Genomic DNA, 12,420 nt, shown 5'->3' on the forward strand with positions numbered 1-12,420 from the left:
AATCGACTTTCTCTCGCTCGTTCGCCGGATCGGAGCTCTGGGTGTGAGGTTCGATCGCGGTTTGGGGTGCGTTTGAATCGACTCTCTCTCGCTCGTTCGCCGATCGGAGCTCTGGGTGTGAGGTTCGATCGCGGTTTGTTCTTTCTCTCTCGCTCGCGTGTTGTGTTTCCTGTTTTTTCTCTCCCTCTCTCTGCGTTTTGCAAGCCACGGAAATGAATTGAAGTGAAAATCAAGACAGAAATTCATTTCCGTGGTCAAGGCTTCAAATTTTGGTCAACAGGAATTCGATTTCCGGAAAATAACGTTTTCCGTCACAGCCAAACGCTCCATTTTCCGGAAATTTATTTCCGGAATTCGTTTGAAGTCGAATCAAACGCAGCCTAAATCTCACTCAATGGTAATATACAGTCCCCTATTTAAAAAACAAATTTAAATATCTATATCAGCTTCTTTTTTTTGAGAAAGAATATCTATATCAGCTTGGTGTAGGAAAAGGAAGAAAACAACCATCCAAACATAAGTACAGCCATCATTCCCTTCCCTTGTGCTTCCTTTTTGCCCTGGCTGGATACTGCAACAAAAAAGGGTAAATCTAAAATAGAAAAAATGAAAGAGAGATAATATCTTGGATTGGGCTAAGTTCTCGTTCAATCATGGGCCTCCATATCCAAAAAAGGAAATTAATACATAGGAATCAATCCTAACTCTAAAGCCAGTAGCCCAACAGTTCAAATATTGGTCCATATTCCAAACTTTTTGACCTATTCCAGCCATTCCGGGCAAGAACTTTATGGTGGTCACGACTCAGGAATAGATATTCCAGCCCCCAAAAAAAAACTCTATAGTTTTTTTTTTTTTTTTTTTAATGAGAAAAAAATATTCTATAGTTGGGTTGTAATTTTTTTTTTTTTTAATAGAACTTTTTGGAGTTTATTAGTTTTTTTCCTTCCCCCAAATCAATCCTCATCAATTACATTTCAGCTCTTAATTCACTTATTTATATACAAAAATATTTTATATTTCTTTTTGGGAGCAATTATAAGATGGATAAATTAAATGATTTGGTTATTGTTCATAATTTTGTCATCCTATAACTTTTTATTTTGGGTTATGAGATGGCATGAATGATGTAGTTCTTATATTTATTTTGCAAGGAGTATTTATATTTACAAATTATATATATATATATATATATATATAAATAATATGGTAAGTTCGATACAATATACTAATAAACACACAAGAATTGAATTATGTTGTTCTAGTAACTAATTCAAAATGGTATTCAAAACTTTGTTAGAATCGATACTCATCACAACCACTTATCAATATCTATTTTTGATAAATGATAATTGATGCATGTGTCAAGTGAATACTAAAACAAACATTATTGACGAATGAGAACAACTTGCTTCCATTTCATAGTTAACATCTTATTCTTATTGAATAATATTAGTGTCATATCATTTAAAAATGCAATACTTGATAGTTGATACATCTTCTGATTTGTTTTTTTGTTTTTTTTTTTTTTTTTTGACAAATTCAATAGTTATTGTAGGGTCACAATATGAGGCACAAGCCCAAAATGTATGGAGTTTTGGTTCAATGAGTCCAATACAATGAATTTGTAGAGAAATTGGTCAAAGAACTAGGTCCTAATGAATTGGACAACGGCTAGTATTGAATTGCATGACGTTCAAACACGAACCAAGGATGTTGATATTAATAAACTTTCAGTCCGAGAGGTTAAATCTGGATATAATGATCACTCTAGAATATCAGAATAGTTTAGATTGCTTTACTATTTTTTCTTTCTCCTTTTCGATCCCCCATTCCATGAAAGGGTCATTCACCCTATATATCCTCCTTTGAATAATCTTTACCCTCCACTTGTTGATTATCCGAATCTCTACTTGAGTGTTTGTCCTGTCAGACACCTTATCTAGCTCTCTGTGAGTTGCGATAGCCAAAGTAACACTGTTCAGAGGTCTTCTCCACATAAATGTGGTTAGAAAAGTAGCTGTAGTGCATTTAATGTGGTGGTGACAACATTCTCTTAGATATTTTCAGGTTTTCTTCCATCTCATGTGTTTGCGAAGTACATCTACGTCATTGAAATTTCTTGGAAGGTCACTTTAATTACTGGATTATATATTTTGAACCCTATTCATTAAGTTCGAGGAGGATGTACTCCTCGGACAACCCTTCATTTGCTCTGTACTAATGGGACCTGATTCGGAAATATCTCATAATTATTTGCTTCTCCTCAGATTCATTTGTGTCATCGGATAAAGCCCAAGACCCAATATACGATCCTAGGCCCTTCCCCCTACAGATATAATAGAAAATAAATTTTATTTGAATCCTAAATATTTTTATTGGAAATAATAAAAAATGATCAGTAATTTGTTTTTAATATTATTAAAATTTTATTATGTATTTATGTTTGAACTAAACAAAAAAAATTTAATATGAACTATTCATTTTCCATTTGAACTTTGAAGTTTTGTTTTTTTTCCAACAACCGATATTCCGGTGGTCCGGCAGCAATTGTCACACGTGCAAAACGAGCCTCATCTCTTGGAACTGACAACTCCAGTCTCCCAGCACAAGAAAAACATAGACATTAAACTTTCACACACATTCTCTCTCTCTCTCTCTCTCTCTCACACACACACACTCTCTCTCTGCTATTGTTAATGGCGATGATATAAAGGAATTAGGGTTCGAGTTAGGGAGAGAGAACAAAGGAAATTATTTGATTTGCTATCAAAATGTATTCTTTAACAGTGAAACCCTTCTTAGTTCCTCAACCTCAATTTGCTTCTTCTTCGTCTTCGTCTTCTTCGCATTGCTCGCATCGTTGGAGCTCTGTAATTAACTTCCCCACGATAAGGACCAAGCACAGTGGAGGAAGAAGATTTGCTCTCACAATTCACGCTTATGATTCTTCCAAGAACCAAGCTCCCAACGGCTCCGGCGATTCCAAGCCTCCCAACGGAGCTATGGTCTCTCTCTCTCTCTCTCTCTGTAGATATACATTTTACACATTTATGTATGAGTGTATTGTTTGATTTATGCTTTTGTACTTTTTTTGTGAACTTATGTGAATGAAAAAATTATGGTGGTTTTCATGGCTTATATAGGATAATGTAGGTCATTAAGGTAGTTATTAGTAATGATGGTATTATATACTAGAACGGCGAGGAGGGTATTATGAAAACTTAATTAGAAGTGAAAATTTGAGATAGATGTAGATTTATTTAAATAATACTATCAAAAAGAGATACCATTTTTGTTTTTCCTACCCTCAATGATGTGTGCTGTGGTTAATAATAATATTATGCCCTCTCGACAGGCTAGAAGTTGGAATGGAACTAGTGAGAAATTCCTATTATAACTTGGACCATAGGATAATTGGTTCCAATATTTTGTCCCATTGTTATTGGCCTAGATGGTAACAGACACTATGACTTCGGATGGAATATAATGGAGGAAAAGAATACATGTGTCTCACCCTTACTAATCTTGTTGAGGATCCATAGCCGACCCCGAAAATTTGGGACTAAGGATTTGTTGTTGTTGTTGTGTTATTAGCCTAGGCAATATATTTAATGATACCCCATTTTATGTTGGTTCAAAGATCACAGCTAAATTGTGAGGCCTTACAGCCCAAGGCACTCAAATGTGAAGTGCTGCTTAACCTTTGGCTTCAGCATGCTGTACCAAGTTTTGGAATTTTTGTCTAGGGAAATATTACCCACTTCCCCAATATTTTGATTTGAATGGTTTGCGCTTGATTTGTTGTAGTCATAGTTGATTGTATGTTTGTGTCCCTTTTTTGAAATCAACAGCCAAAGCCCAGAAGAGAAATTCTATTGGAGTATGTCAAAAATGTGCAGCCAGAATTTATGGAGATGTTTGTGAAGAGAGCACCTCAACAGGTATGTTGCCCATGCATTCGATATTATATAATGCCGCTGTAGTGTTACTTGGAGGTTTTTATTATCCATGGTCATGTGTTCCTGGTGGAAATGAATTCTTTTTCATGCTCACCTTTCAGGTAGTTGATGCTATGCGCCAAACAGTGACAAATATGATTGGAACACTTCCACCACAATTTTTTGCAGTAACAGTTACCACTGTAAGTGTAGTTGCTTTTTTATGTACAAATGCATTTGTGGAATTGAATATTATGCCTGAAAATGGCTATTGAAATTTTGGGGAAACCACTTCTACCATTGTTTTAAATTAAGTCGTGGGTTTCTAATTTTGTCAATTAAAGTCATGTTCCTTTTAATTCTTGGCCACCGTCGATTTCACTGTAATGCCATTTTACTAAATACGTTTATCAAAATGTCTGCATATTACCAAAGCAAATTGACATCATAGCCCCCACAAAACGATGCTATTTTCCCTTAAAAAGGGGTCTTTTTTGGACCCTCTCTCTTCTCTTGTTTAAGTCTTACTCTTTCTTTTCTCTCAAGGACTCCACCGTCCTTTTTTCCTCTCAAGGCAGTGATTTGTAGGCAGCATATTCTGCAGTTTGAAGTTCATAGCGGTTGGGATCAGAAGATGATGGCAAATGGAATTTGGAGGTGACAGTGACTGGTTTGATGAGTTCAAGGGACAGAAGCCATTTGAAGGAATTTTGGGCCAGTGGCTCGTTTTATCAACAGGGTGTGAGGAATGCTTGATAGATCAGTGGCTTAGAGTGTCTTTGATTCAGTTGTTGAGTCGGTCTAAGAAGAGAGGGGGGGGGGGGAGGTGTTGAGACATGGAAGTGGTGGCATGGGGTTGTGATTGGGTGGCAATGGCTGGTGATTTTGGGAGTTAGGGTTTGTTATGGTTGTGTGTTAGATTGGGGTTTGATTTGGGAGGTGGTGGCTCAAGTGGTTCCTGGCCATGGTTGGGTTTGTCCATGGCCGGTGGTAAAAAAAATTATTTAATTTTATTTGGTTTGGTAGGAAAGTGTGGGAAAGAAACAAAATTTTGGTCTTGAATTTGGGATTTGGGCTTGCTAATGGATATGCAATGACCTTTTTCCAAGTCTGCTGGAATATGGTCAAGGAAGATATCTTAAATTTCTTCAAATATTTCCATGAGGAAGGTATGTTTAAAAGAGTTTGCTTCTTTTATTATTCCTATTCTCAAAAAAATAAGGGCAGTGAATGTAAAATGTTTTAGACTGATTACCCTAATATAAAATCTTGGCTAAGTTCCCCTCGAATAGACTGAAGAACGTAATGGGGGAGCTCATTTCTAACATGTGTAATACTTTTATTCTTGGAAGAAAAATATTAGACTCAATATTTATTGTTAATGAGTGTCTGGACAGTCGATGAAGGAAAGGGATTCCCGAAGTGCTTTGTAAACTTGACCTAGAAAAAGCCTATGATCCTCTAAATTGGGATTTCTTTTTTATAGGGAAAAGTCAAGGAAGTGGATTCATTCTTGCATTTTGATTGTTCAGTTTTGAATACTGATGTGGTTTTTTTTGTTGCAATTACTATGTTTTTGTTAAGGAGACCCATTCACCCCTCTTTGTCTCTGTGATGGAAGTTCTAAGTAGAATGATCTCAAAAGTAGGAATGGCAACGGGTCGGGTTCGGGCCGGGTTTTTTCATACCCGGACCCGACCCGCGGGTCTTAGCCCGAAGCCCGAACCCGACCCATTTATTAACCTGGTTTTTTTCCCGGGACCCGGATCCGCCTCCGCCGGGCCCCGCGGGCCCCGTGGGCCCCGTTAAGCCCTGTTAGATTTGGGCCCAATCCACAGCCCAACCAAAAAAAAAATTTTGAATGGCCATTGCCAATTTCTCTGCGCATTTTTTTCCTTTGAGTACACAAAATATAAATTATGGAGATGAGTAAATAATAAAATTTATAGAATATAGTTTTAAACTCATTTTTAAAGGAATCCTCTTTGGCCTAATCAGATCTATGATTTCACTTTCAAAATTACAAACCAAACACAACTTTCAGATCTATGATTTTCATTTTTCCCTTTCAAAAATCATAAACTCAAACACAAACACAAACTCACACGGTTGAGGCAAACTGAACCCAGAAAAAAAAAAAATGGAGAACGAGAGGCCGTGTCACGCTTGTGGCCATGTGCGAGGAAGATGAGATGAGAGGGGCAGAGGACTGTGCGACAATGTGAGATCGGCGACGGCGAGGATGAAACGGAGTTGAGAGAGTAGAGGGCTTGGGACCGGTGACACTGACAGAGAGCTTGGAACGGCGACGAAGGCTTGGGACGGCGGCTAGAGTTGGACCGGCGGTGAGAGAGTTGGCTGATCTCGCACTGTCGGAGTGAGGGTGAGGATTGAGGGAGGGAGGGAGGGAGGCGTGGGTTCTGAGTATGCTGAAGAACAGAAGAATGAGAGATTAGGTTTAGGGTTAGATTATAAGGGTTATATATATAGGAGGGGTATTTTTGTAATATACAGTACCGGGTTTTTATCCGGGTCGGGTCTCGGGTCGGGTTTCGGATTTTTTAATAAAACCCGGACCCGACCCGGATCCGCTTCGGGTTTTTTTTTTTTAAAAACCCATACCCGACCCTATTCTTAATCGGACCGGGTAAAATCCGACCCATTAGGGTCGGACCGGACCGGGTACCCGCGGATCGGGTAAAAATTGCCATCCCTACTCAAAAGTTGTGGATGGGGGATTCCTATTAAGATTTTTGTAAAGGCGAATAGTTATATTCTTAGGATCTCACACTTGTTTTTTGCAGATGATACACTTATCAAGTGTGATTCTAGGCCAAAAGAGGTATGGTAGTTGTTGCACCTTGTTACTTTTTGAGGTGGTTTTATGGTTTGAAGATAATTGAAGACGTTACCATTAAAATGTTTTATGGTTGGAAAGGTTAGTTGACATTCTTGGGTGTAAAATATGTGCCTTACCATTAAAATGTCTGGGACCACTAGGAGCTTTCTCTAAAGTTAGGGCTATTTGGGATGATGTTCTAGAAAGAATGGAGAAAAGGCTAGAAAGTTGGAAAAAGAGATACCTGTCAAAGTGTGGAAGGCTCACTTTAATTAAAAGTACTCTCTTCAGTCCCCCTACATATTTTATGTCTCTTACTCTCTTTTCCCACAGCCTATCGGTGTTGCAAATAGAATGGGTAAAATTCAGTGGGATTTCAGTTGGGGATGATTTGGGGGATGAATTTAAGTTCAATTTGATTAATTGGGATTATGTTTGTTTTCCCATTCAATTGGGTGGTTTGGGGTGGAGATGGATTTAGTGTGGAGTGGTTAAAATCAAGTACGGAACATGTGAAGAGTTTGATGTGCAGAGTTTGAGAGCTTTGTAAAATATGAGGTGCAACAGGTAATAAGATTCGTTGTTCGCATGACTATTGGTGGGGAGACGAGGGTCTCAAGATCTTGTTTGATATTTCAATTGTTGCAATAAATGGGGAGGGGAGATTCAAACCTAAGTTGTCCTCATAAAGGAGACCAAGAAATATCATTGAGTTACAAAGCTCTTGGTGACTACTAAGAATTAATAGCCAGAACTTTTTCAGTTTGCAAGGAATAAATAAGCAAAGTTGGCTGGTTATTTGGATGTGTCAAATGGGTGCTTCACTAAAATCCTTCTTTTTTGTTTTTTGTTACATGATTGGGAACTAGAATTCATGGACTTGTTTCTCAAGGATTTGTATACTGCCAAAATACGCCATTCTCAAGAGGATAGGATGATCTGGACTCTTTCCAAAGCTCAAGGATTGAAAGCTAGTACTTAGTACAAAACATTGAGGAGTGGGGGGACTGACATTTCCCTTGGAGGGCCATGTGGTGTTTTAAAACTCCTTGTGTTGGTTTTTTTATTTGGTATCCATAGTATCCATAGTATACTATGGATACTATGGGAACACTATTCAACTTTCTTATTTTTTAATCTTTTAACCTTTTTTCATCAATGAATTTCTTCTCTTACAGATTAAAAAAAAAGTTGTTTTGGGGGGAAATTTTTGGGTTATGGTGTTTTTGAGTTTGTGTGTGGTATGTCTGGTTCATGAGAAAATGCGGGAAAATGATCTTATTTGAATCTATGATTTGGGTGGTACGTTGTTTTGTTTTGTTCTGTTTTTTCCCTACGTTTTCTTATTTGAAGTGAATATGTTCTGAGATTTGATCTTCTTTGAAGTGAATGGGTTCTGAGATTTGGGGGTGGTATTTTGGTTTGGAGTGGAAAGGTGGCAGTGTTGCTTGTTGGCTTTGATGGTCAGTCTTGGTCTGGTGAATTTTCAAAAAGAGAGTAGAGAGAGTCTACTAATGATGTCATTTTGTGGGGGGGTTCTGAAGCATCAGTTTGCTTTGGTAAAACACAAACGTTTTGATACATGTGTTTAGTAAATGGTGTGAAATAGATGGAGACCTAATACTGAAATTGAACAAAAAGAATGAATATAATTGATAAAATTAGAAACCCAGGACCTAATTTGAAGCAGGGGTATAATTTGTATTTTCCCTTAAAAATTTTAAGCTGGTTTGATTTTTTCATGAGTGCTTTTTTTAGCATTATTATTCCCCTCTCTTGAGTTGTACATTTTCACTGAAATATGAGTTTTGTTTTATTAATATCACTTGACTTTTCAGGTTGCTGAAAACCTTGCGCAGCTAATGTACAGTGTCATGATGACTGGATACATGTTTAAGAATGCACAATACCGATTGGAACTACAACAAAGCTTGGAGCAGGTTGCCCTTCCTGATGCACAAGATAAAAAGGCAATTTCCTTTCCACCTCCCTCCTCCCCCCCTCCCCCTCTCTGGGCACCCGCTCTTTGTCTTTAAGAAACAAATTTTGTAGCATTGCCACTCTTGAAGAGGAACAAGAACAAGAACATCAAAATTGTTAGATAATTTAATCGCAAGTTCATGAGACTCATTTACAAGGACTCTTGCAATCACTCAAAGGGGAGAGGATGTTTGTGCTTGAACCTTGAACCATGTGCCTCATTTTGTAGCTGTCCATTATGACAGGATGCTGTATGCCAGTACCTCAGTGATAAATGGAAAGGAAAAAAAAACAATATAATTCATCTGGGGCTTATATATGATGTGCATGGTGATGATAGGACTTCCTTGTGATTAGTTATAACCATTCAAAGTTGCTAATAGACTTTATCGTCAGGTCAGCTATGAAAAATCCATTGGGTTAAGTTGATGCTGTTCTGTAGTGAGGAGACTACTTTTTCTAAACCAATAACAATGCAAGGAATTCATCTCTGTTTCTTTCACAAGGTTTTAGGTGGAAGGTATTTTTTAAAATAATTTTAGGTGCAAAAACCTGGTATGCAGGTGTATAAATTGGTTTTCTGAGGGAGTATAGCCTTTTCTTTTCTTCTTAAAAAATGCTCTAGGTGTCCTTTGAATAAGTACTATAGTTATTTAACTTCTGCTCTAATTGGTACACTATTTGACCTGATACTGTGACTGTTACAGGATGCGCCAGATTATGCACCCGGTACACAGAAGAATGTGTCAGGTGAAGTTATTAGGTGGAATAATGTCTCAGGTCCTGAGAAAATTGATGCTAAAAAGTACATAGAGTTACTTGAAGCTGAGGTTGAGGAACTAAATCGTCAAGTTGGTAGAAAATCATTAAATGGGCAAAATGAATTGTTGGAATATCTCAAGTCTCTTGAGCCCCAGAATCTGAAGGTAATGAAACCTTATGTCCTCTTGTATGTAATATCGTTGTTATAATGTGTCCCTGATTCTCCAACAATTTATTGCTTCAACATTTTGCAGGATTTGACAAGTAGTGCTGGAGAGGATGTTGTGCTTGCAATGAACACATTCATAAAGCGCCTTCTGGCTGTTTCGGATCCTAGCCAAATGAAGGTTTGCTACGATCTTTTCCACAAGGTTTAAATTCCAGTTTATCCTCTTGTAACGAAGGAATTCACAGAAATTCTCCAAGATACTGGTGTTGCAATATGGTAAATTGGTGAAGTTGATTGAAATATTTTAAATTAAGCTGTGGTCTCAGAACTGTAAAAATCTTGCTTGACAGGGTTCCTTCTTTTTACTTATTCTAACACTATTTGGAGTATGATATTGTTTAGTATCAAAAAGGGGATAGTATGATAATTACTTGAGCAGAAAATGTTTTGAAAACGCAACTGTTGACATCCATGAAAATTTCCAAATCATGGCTAATATTTTCTTAGAAATTAGGCAGTATTAAGCTCTATGACTCTACCCTTAGTTGACTTAAACATTTCAGTGCTTTATGGTCTAAGCAACAGTGGAACCAAATTGCCAATGTTATATTAATTCGAGATGAACTGGATTTATCTCCGTCATAAACTTAAGCTATTATATCCATGAATTTTTCTGGTCAAATCTTCAGTGAACATGCTAGAAATTTTTTTGTTCATTTTAACAAATAACTTGCATCTAATTTCTGATGCTTATGGATGATGTTCATATTTTGTTTTATACTGATTGTTGCCAGGTCTCTTTGATATATTATCATTTGAGATATTCACTAACCTATTGAAATTTGTATCTATCATAACAGACAAGTGCAACAGAGACTAGTGCACCAGAACTTGCCAAGCTTCTTTATTGGCTGATGGTGGTCGGCTACAGCATTCGTAACATCGAAGTCCGTTTTGATATGGAACGAGTGCTTGGGACTACCCCAAAGCTCGCAGAATTGCCTCCAGGGGAAAATGTTTAAATTACTGTGGATGGAATTGCAAAGAACAGAAGTTAAGGTGCTGTTGGAGCAAAGTGTTCTTCATTTTAAACTGAAGGATCAATCCATGGATGATTTACTTCTGGTTGAGAAGGAAAAATTTTAACTTGCCACGGAGTAGGCTTTCCCAAATCTTAATAGTCAAAATGATTGATAATGTTAATTCAAAAGCCAAGATATATTTGTAGGCACATCTAGCGAAATCCCCGTATGTACTTTGTCTCAAACATGCATCTTTTCAATTATTTTATAGCTATCAAGAGAGTCTGGAGTTCTTGGATTATTTTATGACATGCATCCATCCTGTTTCTATAATCTCCCGTCAAGATTTTGGGGCTTAAAATTTTTAGACATGCATCCTTTTGCACCTTAATGTCACTCATATCTCTTCACTTTGCCTAAATGTTCCGAATTAGGCCAAAATAGACCAAAATGAACAGAAATAGACCAAAATGTTACGTTGATGTGGCTTAATAGAAGCATAGCAATAATAAATACTATGTTTCAACTTTTAGATATTATATAAATACTAGTCGTGGATCCATGTGATGCGTGGAAATAAATAATTATTTTGTATTGGAATATGATCAGGGGTGTTCACCAAACCATAAAAACCGCTTGCAAAATGACATAACTGTACCACATCGCAATTAACACTGCACCACATTGTATGGTGCAGTGCATTTTTTGGTTTTATAATAAGAAAAATGTACAAACCGCATTGTATTGCACTCTCTCTATATATTAATATATTTATTTTTTTAATATTAAATGTATCATTAGTAGTTTAATAACCTTAGTTTTTAACCAAATAAAAAATAATAATAATAAAATAACCCAAGCAAGTGTTGATTAGGAAAGCCAAACCCAAAATAAAGAAAAACTAGCTCAATAGTTAAAAACTTGGCCCAAAACAAAGGGAAAGATCAATTTTGGGTTGGGCAAGAAAAACCCAAAATTTGAAAAATATACCGGCTTCAAATCGTATTTAATACATTGCACTGTACATGTGATCACAAAAATGAGGTGCGGTGCGGTTATAGTTTTGGCTAAACTCTAAACCGCACTGCACCGTACATGTGACCGCAAAAGAGGTTCAGTGCGGTTATGATTTTGGCTAAATTGTACTGCAAAGTGTAGTGCTTAAAATGGCCCAAAACCGCACCACACCGCAAACACCCCTAAATATAATGTATAATTTTTTTTTTAAAAAAAAAAATTTTGAAGATAATTTATTTTCTCTAAAAATTAAACAATTTTTATTTGGTCAAATTAAGTCTACTTTGGTCCAATTTGGTCCACTCGGTCCATGCGGCCAATTTCGGTCCCTCTTCATTGCATTTTAGACTAATTGAGCATTAAATTGATTCTTTTTGTAGGTTTTCTTTTTCAATTTTAGCTCAAAAATTCAATTTTTTCTTAATTTTTGGATTGAAACGTATGAAATTTTATAATATTTGGGCTAAACTCTTTAGTTTTGAGTTAAAAAATACAAAAAAAAAAAAAAAAAAAACCTAAAATAGATATTAGAAATATGAGACCTAAAAATGAAATAAAAATGATAAATATTTAAAAGTCTTATTCAGTTCACATTGGTTCTATTCGGTTCATTCTGTTCTCTTTGGTCCAATTTGGTTCATTCGGTCCTATTTAGTTCATTCTGCCCACTAAAGTTCTATCCGGTCCAAT

The 12,420-nt window shown here is 36.6% G+C and overlaps 1 protein-coding gene across 2 annotated transcripts; it reads left to right on the forward strand.

Annotated features, from left to right (window-relative positions):
• Positions 1 to 2,535: 2,535 nt before the first annotated feature.
• LOC115974616 lies at positions 2,536 to 11,019 on the forward strand. 2 transcript variants are annotated; one of them, XR_004087981.1, is made up of 7 exons: positions 2,536 to 3,008; positions 3,855 to 3,944; positions 4,064 to 4,144; positions 8,619 to 8,750; positions 9,468 to 9,686; positions 9,777 to 9,967; positions 10,552 to 11,019. XR_004087981.1 is itself a non-coding variant. In XM_031095039.1 (7 exons), the coding sequence occupies exons 1-7, from the start codon at positions 2,775 to 2,777 to the stop codon at positions 10,711 to 10,713; spliced, it is 1,011 nt and encodes a 336-aa protein (XP_030950899.1). In that variant the 5' UTR covers positions 2,541 to 2,774; the 3' UTR covers positions 10,714 to 11,019. The 2 variants fall into 2 exon arrangements, 1 of the variants encoding a protein (XP_030950899.1); XM_031095039.1 differs by having other exon boundaries at positions 2,541 to 3,008; positions 9,777 to 9,869.
• The last annotated feature ends 1,401 nt before the right edge of the window (positions 11,020 to 12,420 follow it).

Source organism: Quercus lobata, chromosome 2 (genome assembly GCF_001633185.2).
Source record: "Quercus lobata isolate SW786 chromosome 2, ValleyOak3.0 Primary Assembly, whole genome shotgun sequence".
NCBI lineage: Eukaryota > Viridiplantae > Streptophyta > Magnoliopsida > Fagales > Fagaceae > Quercus > Quercus lobata.